The sequence below is a fragment of the Pantherophis guttatus genome, chromosome 8 (assembly GCF_059756535.1).
Source record: "Pantherophis guttatus breed Tessera chromosome 8, ASM5975653v1, whole genome shotgun sequence".
NCBI lineage: Eukaryota > Metazoa > Chordata > Lepidosauria > Squamata > Colubridae > Pantherophis > Pantherophis guttatus.
This window is the reverse complement of record NC_142070.1, coordinates 56781989-56800367: the sequence shown is the minus strand read 5'-3', so window position 1 is coordinate 56800367 and position 18379 is coordinate 56781989. Positions and strand designations below refer to the sequence as shown.

Here is an 18379-nt window from a genome sequence, read left to right as displayed (position 1 = left end):
CACGGCCCCACTTCACAAAGAGGGACTCACATCCGGCTATCTGAGGAACAGTGGTCTCCCTCGGACAAAGACTCTCCCTAATAATCACCGCCACTCCCCCACCCCTCCCCTGGGCCCTTGGCTGATGAAATGCACGGAAACCTGGTGGGCACATTTCAATGAGGGGGACCCCCCCTCTTGGCCCAACCAGGTCTCCGTAATACCTGCCAGGTCCACACACCCCTCCAATATAAGATCACAGATGAGGGGGGCTTTATTAACAACCGACCTGGCATTACACAACATCAGCCATGGACCCTGGGCCTGAGACTCTGCACAATCCAGGCCACGAGTCGCGCATTGGGGACCGGAGTGCGCAATTGCTCGTAAGCAGCGTATGCGCACCCCCGACACATGATATGGTCCCCTGCGCCCGTCATACCTGCCCCTCCCACTCATTATTTCAATTGCATTGCCCTTCTTGTTATCCCCCTGCTCCCCGGATAAATTTTCTTTCCTGACCCCTCTGCTGCAGCCAATCAGCCTATCGCCCCGTTCAGTAGCTATCTGGACCTCCCCAGGTCCACTTTCACAGCCCCCTCCCTTCCTCCTGGGTCCCCTTAAAATTTTCTTTAAAAATTTAAATAAAAAACCCCTCAACCCCCTCTTCGCTGCATGCCATCTCTCGGGATTCCAAAATCCGTCATCAAGGTAGGCCTTCGATAACGTGGAGGGCCAGACCTGCGAGAGGGGGGAGTCTCGCAGCGCAAGGAGTTCGGCGGCCGAGTGCATCAAGAACCGGGAAAGGGTGAAATATCATCTGGCTGAGGTTCCATAGAATAGTCTAATCGTCCTAGGGCATGGAGAGGCAGCAACTCAAGACATGAAAAAACTGGGCTCCACTGTCCTCTCACGACAGTGGAAGAAGTCTCGTGCCATTTCAACAAAACTCAGAAGGTGCTCTCTCCAGGCCATCCTCTCATGATGGCTAGCTGAGATGGAGTTGGCTATGGAGAGATTCGATAGTCTATCCACTCTGGTAGGGAAACTTGATTATCTTGAAGGATTGCTCTGATTACTTCAGGCTTTGTGCTGTTGTATTGCAGTTTTCTTGATAGGGCATCTGCTAAGAAGTTTTTCCCCCCAGGTAGATACTTAAGGGTAAAGTCCAGGGGTGAAATGCTACTAGATCGGACCGGTTCTGGCATCTGGGTAGGGAAAATTTTGACTGGTTCAGAGAACTGGTTTGGAAAATTTTGATTGGCCCCGCCCACCTGCCCTCCCCCTCCTCTCACCTCTCCTATATTCTATTGTTTATTAGCTCAACTGATTCATACAGCAGGGCGATTGCCACCTGAGCTGTGCTAAGAAACAGCAAATGAGTCTTAGTCTCATTTGCCCTCAGATAGAATAATAAACAGATACTTTTTGCCACTTTTTTCCTCCCCACCCCCCAAGCAGGGAAAGGAATATAACTTTAATGAGATGTCTCCACGTTCAGCCAAGAACAATTATCACCTCTTTAAAAATTTTGCAAAGCTGCAAACCACCTTGCCTGAATTGAGAAACTGCCTCAAAAGAAACTGCCTTTTGCTTCCTCTGGAGCAAAAGCAGAGAGCATCTTCCAGGGAAGATTTCTCTGTGTCTTCTATTTTTCTTCCAGAGCAGAACAAAAAAGCCTCTTCCTGTGAAGCCTTTTCCACTTCTTTATTCTGATTTTCTCCTGGAGCAAAAGAAAGCCCTTTCTAGTGAAGTCTTCCCTATGTGTTTATTCTGATTTTCATCTGGACTGGAGCAAAATCATCTAGTGGCAGGCCTTAAATAACAATTCCACACTTATTTTACTCCATGCGTGGCCCACCCACTATTTAATTTACCACTTCTGCTTGTGCCTCTTTCCCAAACTGTATACTTGTTTTCCTCCTCCCTCCCTCCCTCCCTTCCTCTCTCTCTCTCTCACTCTCACTCACTCTCTCTCACACACACACAGGTCCATGGTAAACTTGTCTTCCATGAAACCAGTCCCTAGTGCCAGAAAGGTTGGGAACCTCTGAATTAGACTATGCAGGGTCCCTACAGGAGAGCCCTTTTAAGGATTATGTATTAATAGAAAAGCAACTAATTTAGCTCTGATCCTAAACTGTTGCACATAAAAAACAGAGGAGCTCTGATCAACTATCAAGCCACATTTTGGATCTGAGTGGAGGGTCTGGGAAAGGTGTCAGAATAACAGAAAAACACTTAGAAGGGACTTTGGAGGGCAACATATACCATTTCAGAGAAATGGCTGTCCAGTCTTTTCTTAAAAACCTCCAGTGATCAAGCACCCAGAACTTCTGGAGACAAGCAGCTCCACTGGTTAATCGTTAAATAAAGCATCCTCAGCGATAGGATGGGAGTCCACCAGGAGAGGTCAAGAGGAGGGGACAAGGGGATAGTGAAAGGACAGCAGACTGCTGGTGGCCAAGTGCTAAGGCAGGACCTTCCTTCCTTCCTTCCTTTCCTCTTCATTTCTTTCTCCTTCCCCTCTTTCCTTCTTTTTCCTTCCTTTCTCCCTTCCTCTTTCCTTCTTTTTCTTTGTCTTTCCTCTTTTCCTTTCTCTTTTCCTGTCCCTTTTTGGATGCTTGAATGCAGAAGGGGAAACATTTCTCCTGTCAGGTTTCGGTGCTATCTTGAATAAACTTCATTCTCAAGCGCAAGCTGTCTAATGAAACATTTTATTTTTAAGCATAGCAGAATCCGACATTTCTGACTCAAAATTGCAGCCAAACTGGCCCCTCCTTCCAACCCCCTCCTCTTCCGCTCTCCAGCCCCCACGTCCCATTGGCCATCATACAGATCCATCTCTACATCCCGGCACGTTCTTTTCACAGGAATGCAGCCCCCACCCTCGTCTCCCAGGAAACCCTATCTGTATATACAAAACTAGGTAAAAGTTCATCTCAGCAATAAATCAAGCTTCCGCTCTTTCTGCTTCAACTTGTTATGTCAGCGCTGGAAGAAAGCCTAATTTGGAACGCTGACATCTCCTTTTGTTATGTTTTGCTAGCCCTCTGCTAGCGAAAACAGAGCTCGCAGGCCTCCTATATTTGTCTGGGTTTATCCCTGGCACACCAGCTAAATTCTTCCAGTAACATGATGCAGAGAACAACCCCTAATACATTCCTACTGGTGTGGATCCACTACTGGTTCTGTGGGTGTGGCTTGGTGGGCATAGCATGGCTTGGTGGAAGTGGCTTGGTGGGCGTGGCAGGGGAAGGATACAGTAAAATCTCCATTCCCTCCCCACTACAGGGGAAGGTAACTGCAAAAACCCCATTTCCTCCCAATCATCTGGGATTTGGGAGGCAGAGAATAGATGGGGGCAGGGCCAGTCAGAGATGGTATTTACCAGTTCTCCGAACTACTCAAACTTTCCGCTACTGGTTCTCCAGAACTGGTCAGAACCTGCTGAAACCCACCTCTGGAAAGGACACTATAGGAACATGTAGGCTAGAACTGGGGTTTCAAACTTTTTGAAAACCCAGCTTTAGATGTTAGATATTTAAAAAAAGAATCCCTTATCAAAAGACAAAGTTCTAAGTGAAAAGACAGAAAATTGGCTGCATTCAAGTGACTTTTTGGGGGAGGGGGGGTACCTTTGTCTTTCATGGAAAGTAAAGTTCTCAGGAAACTTTAACTCTGTAGTTAAATGAGATTTAACTACCCTAACCCTATCTGTAAGCAGTAATTTTATGGTAAAGTATTTCAAAGTGGGAAAAACCAGAAACAAGCAAAAAATGATTGTTTCTTCTATTTTAACAAGTACATAATCACAATCCAGTTTAATGAGATTTTAAATTATTTTTCCCTTCAAAATTGTTTTATAAATAAAAATGCTAGAAGTGTGAGACACTTTATTTTTTCAGGATGACCTCATGAATACATGACTGAAAATAACTGGTCCTAAAAAACAGCCAATATTAAACATCACAAGGATTAAAGTGAGAATCTAAAATGTTACTTAAGTTGCATCTGGAAGATGAATATGTTAAATGTTTATATGGTAAAAAGAACAGAAATATTTGGTTACAACATAATGCTACACCAACCAATAGATGGACCAATGGCTTAACATTTACTTTGAATTACACTTCAAAAGAAAACTTTGATATAATTATGTACCGCTGGTATTTGACTCCACATAGACTGACAAAAGTGTATCGAGGGATTTCCAACAAGTGTTGGAAATGCAACCAAAATCCAGGTACATTTTATCATATGTAGTAATCATGTAAGTATACTAAATCATATTGGATAAATATAATAATGACAATGCAGAAATGTTTAAAACAGAAATATTAATGAAACCTGAAGCCTTTCTTCTAGGTATCATGGACAAACTAATAGAAAAACAGTTTGGGACACTATTTCTTTACATGGTGACCACTGCGAGCCTTGTTTATGTTAAGCATTGGAAGGAAAGGGGAATATTTACTGTCAAAGAGAGGATTTTAAAATTGACTAAATTAGCAGAGACGGCAAAATTAACTGGTTTGACTAGAGACAATAGATTAGACAAGTTTATAAGAGACTGGAAGCCATGCATGGTTCTATAGATTAAATACAATAATAGATGGTCAACAGAAGGATTTGAAGATTAACTTTATTTTGGGGTTTTGACTGTTGTTGTTGTATTTTTTTTTACATATATCTTGTGAACAGATGTTGGCTTGATTCAATATTAGGCAAATTGATTTCTACATCAGGGAAAGCTACTTATGGAATATAGAATTTTTGTTAAATATAGATGGGAAAATTTATAACTATTTGTAGACCTATGTAAGGAGAGGAGAACATATTAGTTTTTTGATGCATCTTTCAGCATTCAGCCAGGGTGGACTTTTTTAATGTTTAATGTTAGATGTATTTAATATTTGGATTTTTTCTTTTTTGTACACATGGTTTTTTTTTGTTGGTGTCAGATGTTTGTTAGTTTGTTTTTTCTTTCTTTTTCTTTGTTTTGTATTTTATATTTTGAATAATCTCCTGGTTCTAACAAGAAAAAGGACAAAATGGACAAAACCAAAGAGAGAAAGCCAATCTATTTTCACTGCATTGCTTTATTTCACAATCTCTTCTCATCCCATTTAATTTACACATTGCATCCACCCTTCAATCATTCTGACAATATATGTAAAAGTATCTCTACACACAATCAATCACCTTTACTAAAATATAATTCAGAAGAATATACTGTATTTTTCAGACTATAAGACGCACTACCTCCCCAAAAAAGTAGATGGAAATATCTGTGCATCTTATAGAGCGAATGTTGTCCATTCGCCAGCCCCCACACTTCAGCCTCTGCCTCCCAGCAATTTTGCAGCAAACAGCTTGGTCAGCTTCAGCACAGCCTGATTTAGAATGAGCAGCTGATTGGCGTTGGATTGGCCTCCCGGAACACTGACAATCAGCTATTCCAGGATGCAGGGATCACTGCCGCCTATCGCCACCTCCATGTGCCTCATTTTCAACCTCCATGTGCCCCATTTTTGGCCTCTGCATGCCCCATTTTCAGCTTTTGCACATCCCGTTTGGTGGCAATAGGTGGCAGCAGTCCCCACCACCTGGAACGGGCCAAAAATGGGGCATGCGGAGGCTGAAAAGGGGCATGTGGAAGTGGCGATAGGTGGTGGCGATCCCTATAGCCTGGAACAGCTGATTGTTGGTATTCCAGGAGGTCAATCCAACCGCCAATCAGCTGCTCATTCTAAATCAAGCTGTGCTCAAGCTGACCAGGTTGTTTGCTGCAAGAAGGCAAATTACTGGGAAGCAGAGGCAGATTTTTTTTTTCTTATTTTCCTCCCCAAAAGCTAGGTGCGTCTTATAGTCTGAAGCATCTTATTGTCTGAAAAATATGGCATATATTGTCAAAGTGTGTGGCCCCACTTTTTGAATCTTGGCTGTGCTGAAGCTCACCAGGCTGTTTGCTGTTTGCTGCAAGGAGGCAAAGGCAGATTTTTTTTTCTTGTTTTCCTTCCCAAAAGCTAGGTGCGTCTTACAGTCCAGAGAATCTTATAGTCTGAAAAATACAGTATATATTGACAAAATGTGTGGCCCCCACTATTTGAATCTTGGCTTTTCAAAGAAGTTGCCCGAGTAGTGGGTTTTTTAAACTTCTAAATGTACTACAGTTATATTCTCTTGTTAAAACAACATTCCCGGCAACTCCATTGCTGGGTGAAGGCAACCAAAGGAGCACTGTACAAAAAAAAAAAAAAAATGCTCACTGAATTGTACACATTGAGCTCCGAGGAGAGTTAACGGTTCTTGTTGCAGGCTCCTGGCTATAGTTTACAATATCCGCCTTCACTACATTCTGTCAAAAGAGAAGAAAAGAAAAACAGAAGAGGTTACAGCAAGTGAATCCAAAGGGGGAAAAACTGTTTCAAAGTGCTAATAAAACATTTCACAATAAAGATCATGCTATGAAATGTAGAGCATTGAAACAAATCAGACATGCTGCAATACTTTTCTCTTAGAAAACGTGCATAAGGATTTTGACAAAGGACAAAATAAGAGCATCTTGAATGCTTTTATACATAAGCAATGGTGACAGTCCTGGCTTCTTTATTCCAATTAAGAGGTTCTAGCCCATAAAATTTGTCAGTTTCTCAAGCATTTTTTCTTTTCACTATTCATGAGTACTAATGTACACTAATCAGACAGGTAGTAAGGAAGAAGGGGAATGCAGACACAAAACAGGTTATGTAGAAAGTAAAGACAGGATCAGTCAAAAAGGATTCAAATGTTTATACACCAAAGCACAAAGTATGAGGAATAAACAGGGCATCAGGGTTCCAAGTAACATACTCGGAGCAAACAAAACTCCAAGGCAGATAGATTCCTCAAAAAATAAGTTTATTGGATATGTTGTATTAGCATAGACTGGTGAAAACTGACTCTAAATATTCCCGTGGTTTTCACCTAATTAAAATTAAAAATTTGTCACTTTCCCAAAACAACCAGTTACATGGACCAATCAGGATACAGTTCAGTTGCTAAGTGACATCAGTCCCTTCTTTCCGAACACCTGCAGGAATGTCCTTGGTTCCCAAGAGAAAGTATCATGCCCCCATCGGAGCCTGAATCTGTGGAGGAAAACGAGCCGGAACTGGAGCTGACAGAGATCAAGGGGGTGGCTTCATTGGCTTGGGAGGAAAATGGGGAGGAGCAAGCCCAGTCAGGGCAGGGCCTTTCAGGATTGGAATGGCTTGTAGGCAGGGATGAAGGGGGACAGGATGACCAAGAGAGGCTAAGCAGTGAACATGAGAGACAGAGCTCAGGCGATGACCAAGGACCACCCCCTCTTGATCCTCAAGCATGGAGAAAAGATTCTCTCCGCGCAGACTGACCCGACTACTAGGGATTCCCTAGTAGTACCCCACCCCTCTTCACACCTGGGGACTGAGACTTAAGGAGATGCTGTGGGGAGGAGCATTTGTTGGGAACAAATGCTGAATTCATGGAGTGTTGAGTGCCAACATGTGAACTTTCCTGAATTCCTTGCATTCTTTCCGGATTTCTGGATTACTTGCCTTGCTCCTTTGCTTCCTGAACTCGACTTGCCCTGCTGGATTTCTTGCTTTGCAGCCATGGTGTTCACAGCATTGGGCTGGACTATTTGCAGCCAGAGGCTGCTTGAGGTGTGTGTGTGTCATCATTTTGCCCTGGGACATGCCAGAAACCTGGGAGCATTTGGGGAAATTTGGAGCAATAAAGGGGTGGTTTGAACTGCCAGCTGGCTGTGTTACCTCTGTTCCATGCCTCGGGTCATCACAAAAGTATTTTGTTTTGACTATACTACCCCAACTATTTATTCCCCCCTCCCTGTGCTCTCACCTCATAACGTGTCTCCCCCTCTACCACAATTGGTTTTGGGGCTGCCTGATCTAGCAGCCTGATCTGGGAGCCTACTGCTGGTTTTAACAAGCTACTGTGAAAGACCGGATGCACTTTCCCTAGCAAGTGGGGGAGTTTAAGCTCCACAGTAATGGGGTTAATCACTTTCACTATAGGAAAAGGTCCTATAAACTTCGGACCTAGCTTCTTGCAGGGTTTAATTTTAGGTATTTTGTGGATAGATAGACCTTGCTACGCACTTGGAATGGTGGCTGGGGAGTGCGGTGTTTGTCAGCTTGAGTTTTATGCAACTTCCTGTAAGGTGTGCTTAGTATTCTTAGTATTCTATGCACAGCGTTACTGTATGCCACCTCAGCAAATGGCAGCAACTCCTCCAGTTGGACTGCTGATAGTTGACAGAACACCTTAAATATTGCTCAACCATGGCACTCATCCATTCCGCCGCCCCATTTGTATTTGGATGAAAAGCTGAACTGAGCCCCTGTGATGTATTCGGATGAAAAGCTGAACTGAGCCATTCCTGTGGAATGGACCATGTGAATTCCCTCCAGAACTTAGCAGTGATTGGACCCCTCTGTCAGAAATGATTCTGCGGGGAACCCCATGCAGCCTATAGACCTGTTTTATGAAAAAAATTGGCTAGCTTTTTCACAGACAAGCTGTGAAATGGGCTTCCTTTGAGAACAAATCTATCATGGCCCAGATGACCGTATTCTCTCCGCTCTTAGGAAGCTCAACAATAAAATCCATAGCAATCTCTTCCCAGGGTCAGGATGGGTCTGCCACTTGCTGGAGTAACCCAGGGAATCTCCCTGGCCTTTTCTTCATGGCTGCACAAGTGGCACAGCATTTTACATAGTCCTCTATGTCCTTCTTCATCTTCGGCCACCAGAACTGCCTTCTGGCCAAATGCAGGGTCTTCAGGTAGCCTAAGTATCCTGCCTGTTTAGAATTGTGGCTCTTTTGGAACATTTGAAGTCACAATTTGGACTCTTACCAGGCCAGTCCATTCTTGAGGGCTGATGCTCCCTTGTTGTTATACCATGGGCCTGTTGGCAGCTCGTCCTCCAGTCTTTGGGTCATCCCCCCCTCCATCTATGGGGCCTTGATTCGCACTCGGTATTATGCCTCCTGCAGGTCCAGTTTGGTGAACACCTTCCTCTTGGCTAAGTGAGCCAGCATGTCCTTCATAAGGGAAAATGGGTATATGTTTTGCACACACACTGTATTTATTCACCTAAAATCAACACATAGCCTCATCAACCTATCTTCTCTTTGAAGAGGACTGGGGCGGCCACTCTGAATTTAGCTGGCTGTATGAATCCATGGGCCAAGTTGGTGTCAATGTACTCCCTCAATTCTATCATTTCCTTGGGGATCATGGAGTACATCTTCAGCTTGGGCAGTTTAGCTCCTGGCACAAATTCTATGGCATAGTCTATGGGGCAGTGAAGGGGTAGCGAGTTGCACTCTTCCTCACTTAATGCACCAGCCAAGACTCGGTACCCCTTAGGGATCTGAGGGCTCCCCAGCAGTGGCTCTGAGGTAGCAGCGGCTTTTCCCTTTGCTTAGCACCATTTAGCCACCGAACAGATCCTCCCTCAATAGGGCTGGAAGGGGGAAAGGGGGCCTAGTTCCAACTTCAGCTTTTTGTAGCCATCTCCCCATGAGACGGTGGGCCCTTATTTGTCTAGTCATGACCGGCCCAGGATGATAGCTTCTGTCATCTCCGGTGCCATTATGAATCGGATAAATTCCCAGTGGTGACCCATCTCTAGCCTTACAGGTTCAGTGACCAGCGTGGCAGTGGCCCCCTATTAATGACCCATCAACCTGCTCAAAGCGTATGGGATTGGTTAGGGGTCTCATTCCGATTCCTAGCTTTTGGATGGTGAGGAGGCTAATCAGGCACTGGGTGCACCCCATGTCTATAATGGCTTTTATTTTCCCCATGCCCCTGTCTTTGGCACTACTAGCCTCGACTTGAAAGCAAAAATTAGATGATTTGTTTTGCTAATCAGTAAACTAAGTATGTAGGAAGCACATCACAATAGTAATGGGGGACTTTAACTATCCCAACATCAACTGGGAGACAAACTCTGCACCAAGTGAAAGATCCAACAGGTTCCTGAAAAACTTAGCAAACCACTTTGTCCCCCAAAAAGCAGAGAAGGGAATTAGAGAGCCAGTCATATTGGACTTAATTCTCACTAACAGAGATGCAATGATAGAAGGTGTTGAAGTTACAGGAATCTTGGGGGTTAGAAATCATGGAATATTAGAATTCAACATTATGCAACCACAAGTAATAGAACAAAGTCTTGGACTTTAAGAAAGCTGATTTCAATAAACTTAGGGAGAACTTGGGAAGGATTCCACGGATGAGAATTCTCAAGGAAAACAACTCAAGAAGCTTGGGAAATTTTGAAAAGTGATATTATAAAAGCCCAGTCTAGCACAATACCAATGAAGAAGAAAAATAACAGCTCTCAAAAGAAACCAGCATGGCTGCATAAAGAACTCTCTGACAAATTGAAAGACAAAAAGGACAAGTATAAAAAGTGGAAAGAGGGGTACATAACTAAGGCAGAATATCAGCAAATAACCTGAGCCTGCAAAAATGAAGTGAGGTAAGCTAAGGCTCACAATGAACAAAGGCTAGCGACAAAAGTAAAAAATAACAAAGCTTCTTCCAACATGTTAAAAACAAGAAAAAAGTCAAGGAAACAATTGGTCCATTGCTGGGAGAAAGTGGCAAGAAGGTGATAAGCAACAGGGAGAAAGCAGAACTACTTAACTCGTTTTTTTCATCTGTCTTTACACAAAGGGAAAAAACAGTCCAACCTATCAAAAACAGCACCACAAAAAACAGATTAGGAACACAAGTTAAAATATGGAAGAAAATGGCAAGTGAGGACATGTCTACCCAAAACGAGTTCAAATCACCAGGACCAGATGGATTACATCCCAAGGTTCTGAAGGAACTGGCAGATGAGATCTCAGAACCACTGAACTATATCTTTCAAAGATCCTGGAGCACCGGGGAACTGCCAGAGGACTGGAAAAGAGCTGAAATAATTCCCATCTTCAAAAAAGGGGGAAAAATAGATCCAGGAAACCACAGACTTATCAACCTGACCTCAATACCAGGGAAGATTCTGGAAAAGATAATCAAGCAACTTTTGGCACGGACTGGAAATCCTGCTTTCTAGCAAACTAAACTGTGCGGCATAGGTGATCGTCGGATCGTAACTTTTTTAAACTACCAGTTTATTTATTTATTTATTTGATTTGATTTTTATACCGCCCTCCTCCAACAGGACTCAGGGCTGTGAACAGCTGAGATAAAACATAACATATAAAATTTAAAAGCAGTTTAAAAGACATTAAATAATTTCGGCCCTCAATTTAAAACAACCCAGTTAAAACCAATTTCAAATTAAAACCAAAAGGATGGGATCAAGCCAGCCCGGCTAGATGAAATAGATTTGTTTTCAGGGCCCGACGAAAAGTCCGGAGGTCTGGTATCGTGCATATCTCTGGGGGTAGGTCGTTCCAGAGGGCAGGTGCCGCCACAGAGAAGGCTCTCCCCCTGGGGGTCGCCAGCCGACATTGTCTGGCCGATGGCACCCTGAGGAGGCCCTCTCTGTGCGAGCGAACTGGCCAGTGGGAGGCTATTGGCGGCAGAAGGCGGTCTCGTAGATACCCCAGCCCTAAGCCATGGAGTGCTTTAAAGGTGGTCACCAACACCTTGAAGCGCACCCGGAAGACCACCGGAAGCCAGTGCAACTCGCGCAGGAGAGGTGTCACATGGGAGTGCCCCGTCGCTCCCATAATCCTCTGCGCGGCCACATTCTGGACCAACTGGAGCCTCCGGGTGCATCCCAAGGGGAGCCCCATGTAGAGACCATTGCAGTAGTCCAGGCGGGAAGTGACGAGTGCCTGAGTGACCGTGCATAGGGAGTCCCGATCCAGAAAGGGACACAACTGGTGTATCAGGCAGACCTGATAAAAAGCCCCCCTGGCCACGGCCGTCATATGCTCTTCTAAAGACAGCCGTGCATCCAGGAGGACGCCCAAGTTGTGAGCCCTCTCCGTGGGGGTCAGTGATTCGCCCCAATAACCAGTGATGGCACCAGCTGGCTATATTGGGACGCCGGAAGCCACAGCCGCTCGGTCTTGGAAGGGTTGAGTTGGAGCCTGTTTCTCCCCATCCAGGGAACTGCCAGAGGACTGAAAAAGAGCTGATGTAGTTCCCATCATCCCCCCCCTCCAAAAAAGGATCCTGGAAACTACAGACTTATCAGCCTGACATCAATACCTGGGAAGATTCTGGAAAAGATCAAGCAATGAATCTGCAAACACCTAGAAACAAACAAAGTCATAACCAAAAGCCAATATGAGTTTGTCAAAAACAGATCATGCCACACAAATCATATTGCATTCTTTGACAAGGTAACAAAATTAGTGGATCAGAGAAATGCTGTGGATATAATTTACTTATATAAGGCATTCGATAAAAGTATTTGATAAAATAGACTGCAACCTACTACTTGATATCATAGAAAAATGTGGGTTACACAGCATCACCACCAGATGGATTCGTAACTGGCTGACCAAATGCACTTAATGTGTAATCCTCAATGGAACTGCATCTACATGGATGGAGTCCTGGTGGACAATCACTTAAATATGGCCAGCAGTGTGCTGTAGCTGCCAAAAAAGCCAGTGCAGGCTAGGCTGCATTAACAGTAGGATAGAATCAAGATCATGCAAAGTGTTAATGCTACTGTCAGCGTTCCAAATTAGGCTCTCTTCCAGCGCTGACATAACAAGATGAACTTTTACCTAGTTTTGTATGTACAGATAGTGTTTCCTGGGAGACGAGGATGGGGGCTACATTCCTGTGAAAAGAACGTGCCGGGAGGTAGAGATGGATCTGCATGATGGCCAATGGGACATTGGGGTTGGAGAGCGGAAGAGGAGGCGGTTGGAAGGAGGGGCCAGTTTGGCTGCAAAATGAAATCAGGAATGTCGGACTCGGCTATTCTTAAAATAAAAGTGATTCATTAGAGTTTGCGTTTGAGAATGAAGTTTATTCAAGATAGCACCGAAACCTAATGCCTTGGTAAGACCACTCCTTGGAATACTTTTAAGCTTGAGGTCCCAATAGGAACCCTTTGCCAACTAGTTAGCAAATGTATGTATGAAGCGTAGCATAGTAGAAATGGGAGACTTTAACTATTCAGTTATCAACTGGGAGTCAAACTCAGCAGTGAGTGAGAGATCTAACAGATTCCTAACCAATCTAGCTGACAACTTTATCATCCAAAAGATAGAGGAGGGAACTAGAAGTAAAGCTATTCTGGATCTAATTCTTACTAATAGAGAAGAAGTGATAGAGGGAGTTGAAGTTGCCGGAATTTTGGGTGAAAGTGACTATGTCATACTGGAATTCAATATAATGCAAACACAAGCAATAGAAAATAATCCAACTAGCGTCTTAAATTTTAAAAGAGCTGATTTTAACAAACTCAGAGAGCCTAGGAAAATTCTAGGAGTTGTTTTCCAACTCAAGAAGCATGGGAAACTCTGAAAAATGCTATCATAAAAGCTCAGTCCAGAGCACAATACCACTGAAAAACAAAAACGAAATATATAAGAAGAAACCAACATGGCTGTCTTGCTGCCATTGAAAAGAGGGGAGGGGGTCAGTGGAAAAATTTTTGTTGCAGCTTTGCAAATACGGTCTGGGCTTTGCTTATCTCTCCAAAGTAATTTCTTCTAGTTTAGATATGCAGCAGCCCTCTGGTTCCCTAGCAACAAGGGGGTTGGGCTCTACATTTTTTTCAGGAGGCAACTGCCTCTGTTATGGGGGTGGGGAGCGAATGTTAGCTAGCCTGCTGCTTGCTGCCATGGAAAAGGAGGAGGGGTCAGTGGAAAATTTTTCATTGCAGCTTTGCAACTATGGTCTGGGCTTTGCTTCTCTCTTCAAGGTCATTTCTTCTAGCTTTAGTATGTAATCCCCTTGTAGCTAGTTCCCTAGCTACAAGGGAATTGGGCTCTACAGTTTGTTTCAATTTGCTGTTTTGCATGCTTTGCCTCAGATCTTGCCTAGGTTCACTAGGTAGGTCCACTAAAGAAAGAAGATGGCAAGGAAATAACAGGCAGTAGAGAGAAAACAGAGCTGCTTAATTCATTCTTTGCATCAGTCTTCACGCAAAAAGAAATTATAGTCCAGGGTACCAAAGAAACCACACCCATAATGCAATGCCCCCCGTACACTCCGCCCCCCTGTGCATGCACATGCCCTCCCTGCACTGCCCCGCTCCTTGCGCATGCACCCACGCCACCCTGCACATGTGCTCACGACCCCCTCACACCCCATTTTGCTGCTAGCAGGCCTCACTGAAGCTTCCTGGGACCAAAAACTGGAGCCTTGGTAGTACAGTGGTCTAAAGCACCCTGTTATTAAGACCAGCTGCCTGCAATTACTGCAGGTTCGAATCTCGCCAGGCTCAAGGTTGATTCATCCTTCCATCCTTCCATCCTTTCTAAGGTAGGTAAATTGAGGACCCAGTTGTGGGGGCAATAAGCTGACTTCGTATAAATATACAAAAAGGATGAAGGCTATTGCTTAGCACATTGTAAGCCGCCCTGAGTCTCCGGAGAAGGGCGGCATATAAATCAAATTAAAAAAAACAAACAAACCAAAAAAAAAAAAAACAGGGATGGCTTTGGCTCTCTTCTAATGGGAGAAGATCAGCACCCAACCTTGACTTGAAGTGGGGAACGGCTCCAGATCCTCATTCCCAAATGAGTTTGCCCCACTCAATGTGTGTGTGTGGGGGGGGAGAGGCCAAAAAGAAGGAGCCAAAGTTATCCCCAAGCTATTACGGTAAAATATTCTAAGCACTATGAATCACATGCTCCCTTTGGCTCCCTTTGTTCTCCCTCCCATTCCATTGCAAAAGAGGTGGCCAGACAGGCGGGCTCTCTCAGACACTGAAAAGGAACGGCAAGAATGAAAGGGGAGGAAGTGGATATCCGCCTACCTCCCCATTTCTGGGCTAGTGGCGAAAGAGCGATGGCCACGAATAAAAGCTATTTTTTTAAAAGAATATGAACTGATTTGGAAAATAATGGAAAGCAGATTGGGCAGAGTGAATTTAGATTGAAATACGGATGAATTTTGGACTTTAAAATATATACTGGAAAGGTCTAAGTCAGAACAAATAGACTTAAGATCAGTGGAATAAGTTGTGAAGTTACATAGTGCCATCTAGTGGTGAAAAAAACTTTTTTTTGTATGTGTGGAAAGAACAAAAAATGATCTTGAGTAACGTTTGAGATAAAGTGTCTTATGACTTATTGGGAGTAAAAGAGGAGAAGGGGGAAAAGAAAAAAGATTACCAACTGAATAATAGATTAAAGACTATTCTGTTTGAATTGTTATTTTTTTTTTCTACATGTATTATCTGCTGTTATACTTTTTTGCTGACTATTTGGAGTGAAAGCTTTTGGATTGTTTTTTTTTTTCCCTTTCCTCTGTTTTTGTTCAAAACCTGAAATGTTGAAAAGTAAAAATTTGGATATTGTATCTTTTTTTTTTTTTTTTTTTTGCCACTTTCAACATTTTGTATTTTGGATACTTATTTTTCCCCCTCTTTTTATTGTTTTTATTGCATTTTTACATCTATTTTTACTACAACTAGATTTTTATTTTTATTTTTTTTACATGTTTGTTTTTTATATTTTTTGGCTGGTTTTTGGGCGTCTGGTTTTTCTTTCCTTTTTAATTTTTTTTTCTTCTTCTCTTGATTCCTACAATTTTTGGTGGTTTGTGATTCCTTTTTTCTCCCACTGATTTTTTTTTCTTATTTTAGTTTCCCTTTATGGGGAACACTAGTGTTTGGTTTTGTTAACATTGTTTCTCAAACATATGGATTAGGGTAACAAGAACCTGAAGACTTGCAGTGACCAGGATGTCAAACGTGGATTATAATTATTTATTTACAATATTTGGATTACAAATTGGGTGATTTGAAAGTAAAGATCAAGATGAAGAAGCTATCACAACATTTATCATCACCATCAATAACAGCAGCACCCAGCTCCACAGCACAAAAAGCAGCAGAAACAACAACACAACAAGACAAAACCAGCATGGAATTAAAAAATATGATACAGGTAATGCACGATGATCTCAAGGAACAAATAAGTAAAGTGGAAGTAGAAGTAAAGGAGATGAAAGAGATGATGGGAAAAAACAAACAAAGATTGATAACAGTGGAGGAGAAAGCAGAAGAAACAGAGAAAAAGGTGGAGGAGATGGACTATAGACTTACAACTATAGATAAAAGCCAGTTAGATAAAAGACAATTATACAGTTGGAAATGGATAAGGCTGATTTTTACTTAAGATTTCAAAATATAGAAGAAAAAGGAGAGAACTTACCAGAAAAAAATTGCTGAAATATTAGCGGAAGTTATGAAAGAGAGCTCAGAAAAGATAATGAATGAGATAGATGAAATCTACAGAGTGTACACAAGATATGCAATGAAATACATATTAGATTCACCCAAAAACCACTGAGAACAGAGATTTTGCAACTTATGAGGAACACAACGATAAAATATAAAGGTAGAGATATAATGGCATTGAAACAAGTTCCAAGAAGAGTGAGAAATTTAAGAAAAGAATACCAATTTTTGATGAAACACTTGATTAAAAAAGGAGTGGGTTTTAGATGGTTGATACCAGAAGGAATTTTGGTGAACCTACAAGAACAAAGGCACAGTTTGGATACAGTAGAAAAGGCAGAGCTATTCTATCGGCAATATATAGAACAAGAAGAAGAGAAAGTGAGAGAAGAAGGAGGGGCAAGCTGCCAAGAAGAGAAAAAAGAAAATTAATGGAGACAACCAAGGAACAAGAGGAAAGAGCATTGAGGGAGGGAGCAAGAGCAAAAGAGATCAAAGAACAAAGAGAAATAAGAGTGACTAGATCTACTAAACAAATAAACAAGTAAAATTGGAAGAAGTAAAATTAATATCAGTAAATAAAAATGGACTAAATTCAGTAATAAAAAGAAGAATATTTAATAAATTAGAAAAAATTAAAATTAGAGATTATATGTTTACAAGAAGTTCATATTAAGAAACAGCATAAATATCTATTGGAGCAAACGAAACTGGGAACATTATATACAACACTTGCTAGTCAAAGTAAAAGAGGGGTAGCATTATACATTAAAAACACAATTCAATCCAAAGAAATTTTTGAAGATGAGGAAGGAAGGATATTAATGGTTGAAATAAATATGAATTTAAAAAAAAAAACATTGTTAGTGGCAATATATGCTCCAAATGATAATCAAGAAGAATATTATGTGAAATTACATAAAAAATAATAGAATATGAATATGAAGAGATATGTATATTAGGGGATTTTAATGCAATAATAGATGAGTTGGACTATAAACCCACAAAACTTAATAAGAAGATAAGAAAAACATTGCCAAAAACTTTTTTCACAATGATAGATGAATTAAGCCTACAAGATGCTTGGAGAGGAAGTCACCAAAAAGAAAAACAGTATACATTTTATTCAAATAGACATGGTCAAGAATAGATATGATGTGGATGTCAACAGAATTAATAGCTAAAATACAAGAGATTGACATTGAAACAAATGTATGGGCAGACCACAATCCAATAATAATGACATGGAAGGGGGAAAAAAGAAAAATGAGATGGACATTAAATCAAAAATTATTAAATGAAAAAAACTTTCAACAATATATGGAAAAAGAACTGACTTTCTTCTTTAAAGAGAATAAGAAAGAAGATATATCTTTACAAAATGTATGGGATACCAGCAAAGCATATATTAGAGGATTGACAATGACATATTTAAGAAAACGAAATAAACAGAATAGGCAAAAAGAACTTAGAGGAGGAATATAAGAGGTTAGAGTTGCAATGGAGTTGCAAAAAACCAGTAAGACAAAAAGATTAAAAATTTGATGGATCTGAAAAAGCACAAGATGAATTTAATGGAAAATGAAGAATTGATGAATAAAATAAAAGCTACAAAGCAATTTTTTTGAAAATGCAAATAAACCAGGACGATGGTTAGCATATAAAATGAAAAAAGAGAAAGAAAAGAAATTAATAAGTCAATTAATAGATCAAGATGGAAAGATATGTTATAAAAGTGAGGAAAAAAAGAGAATAATTGAGAAATACTATAATGGACTGTACCAACAAGCAACAGTAGCAGAAGATGAGATAGAACAGTATTTGAAAAAAAATGGAAATGCCTAGAATCCCGGAAAAGTTCAAAAAATGTTAGAAGAAAGAACATCTATGATGGAATTAATGGAGGGAATTAAAAGACAGAAAAATGGGAAGACACCAGGTCTGGATGGATTACCAGTAGAGATATATAAAACTTTACAAAATGTATTAAGCAATGTGATGCTGCAAGTATT

At 41.6% G+C, this 18379-nt stretch overlaps 1 protein-coding gene across 5 annotated transcripts in view; it reads right to left on the bottom strand.

Annotated features, from left to right (window-relative positions):
* RAB28 (RAB28, member RAS oncogene family) overlaps nucleotides 1-18379 on the bottom strand; it is a 402891-nt gene that overhangs the window by 64407 nt on the left and 320105 nt on the right. For 2 of the 5 annotated variants that reach the window (XM_087875223.1, XM_034408867.3), the window contains exon 7: nucleotides 6252-6340. The exons of 1 other annotated variant lie outside the window; for it this stretch is intronic. In XM_087875223.1, the coding sequence (XP_087731349.1) occupies nucleotides 6252-6340 (89 nt within the window). Of the gene's footprint in view, nucleotides 1-5063; nucleotides 6341-12205; nucleotides 12451-18379 lie in introns of those variants that run through there. 2 more of the 5 variants (XM_087875224.1, XM_034408869.3) reach the window with 2 other exon arrangements.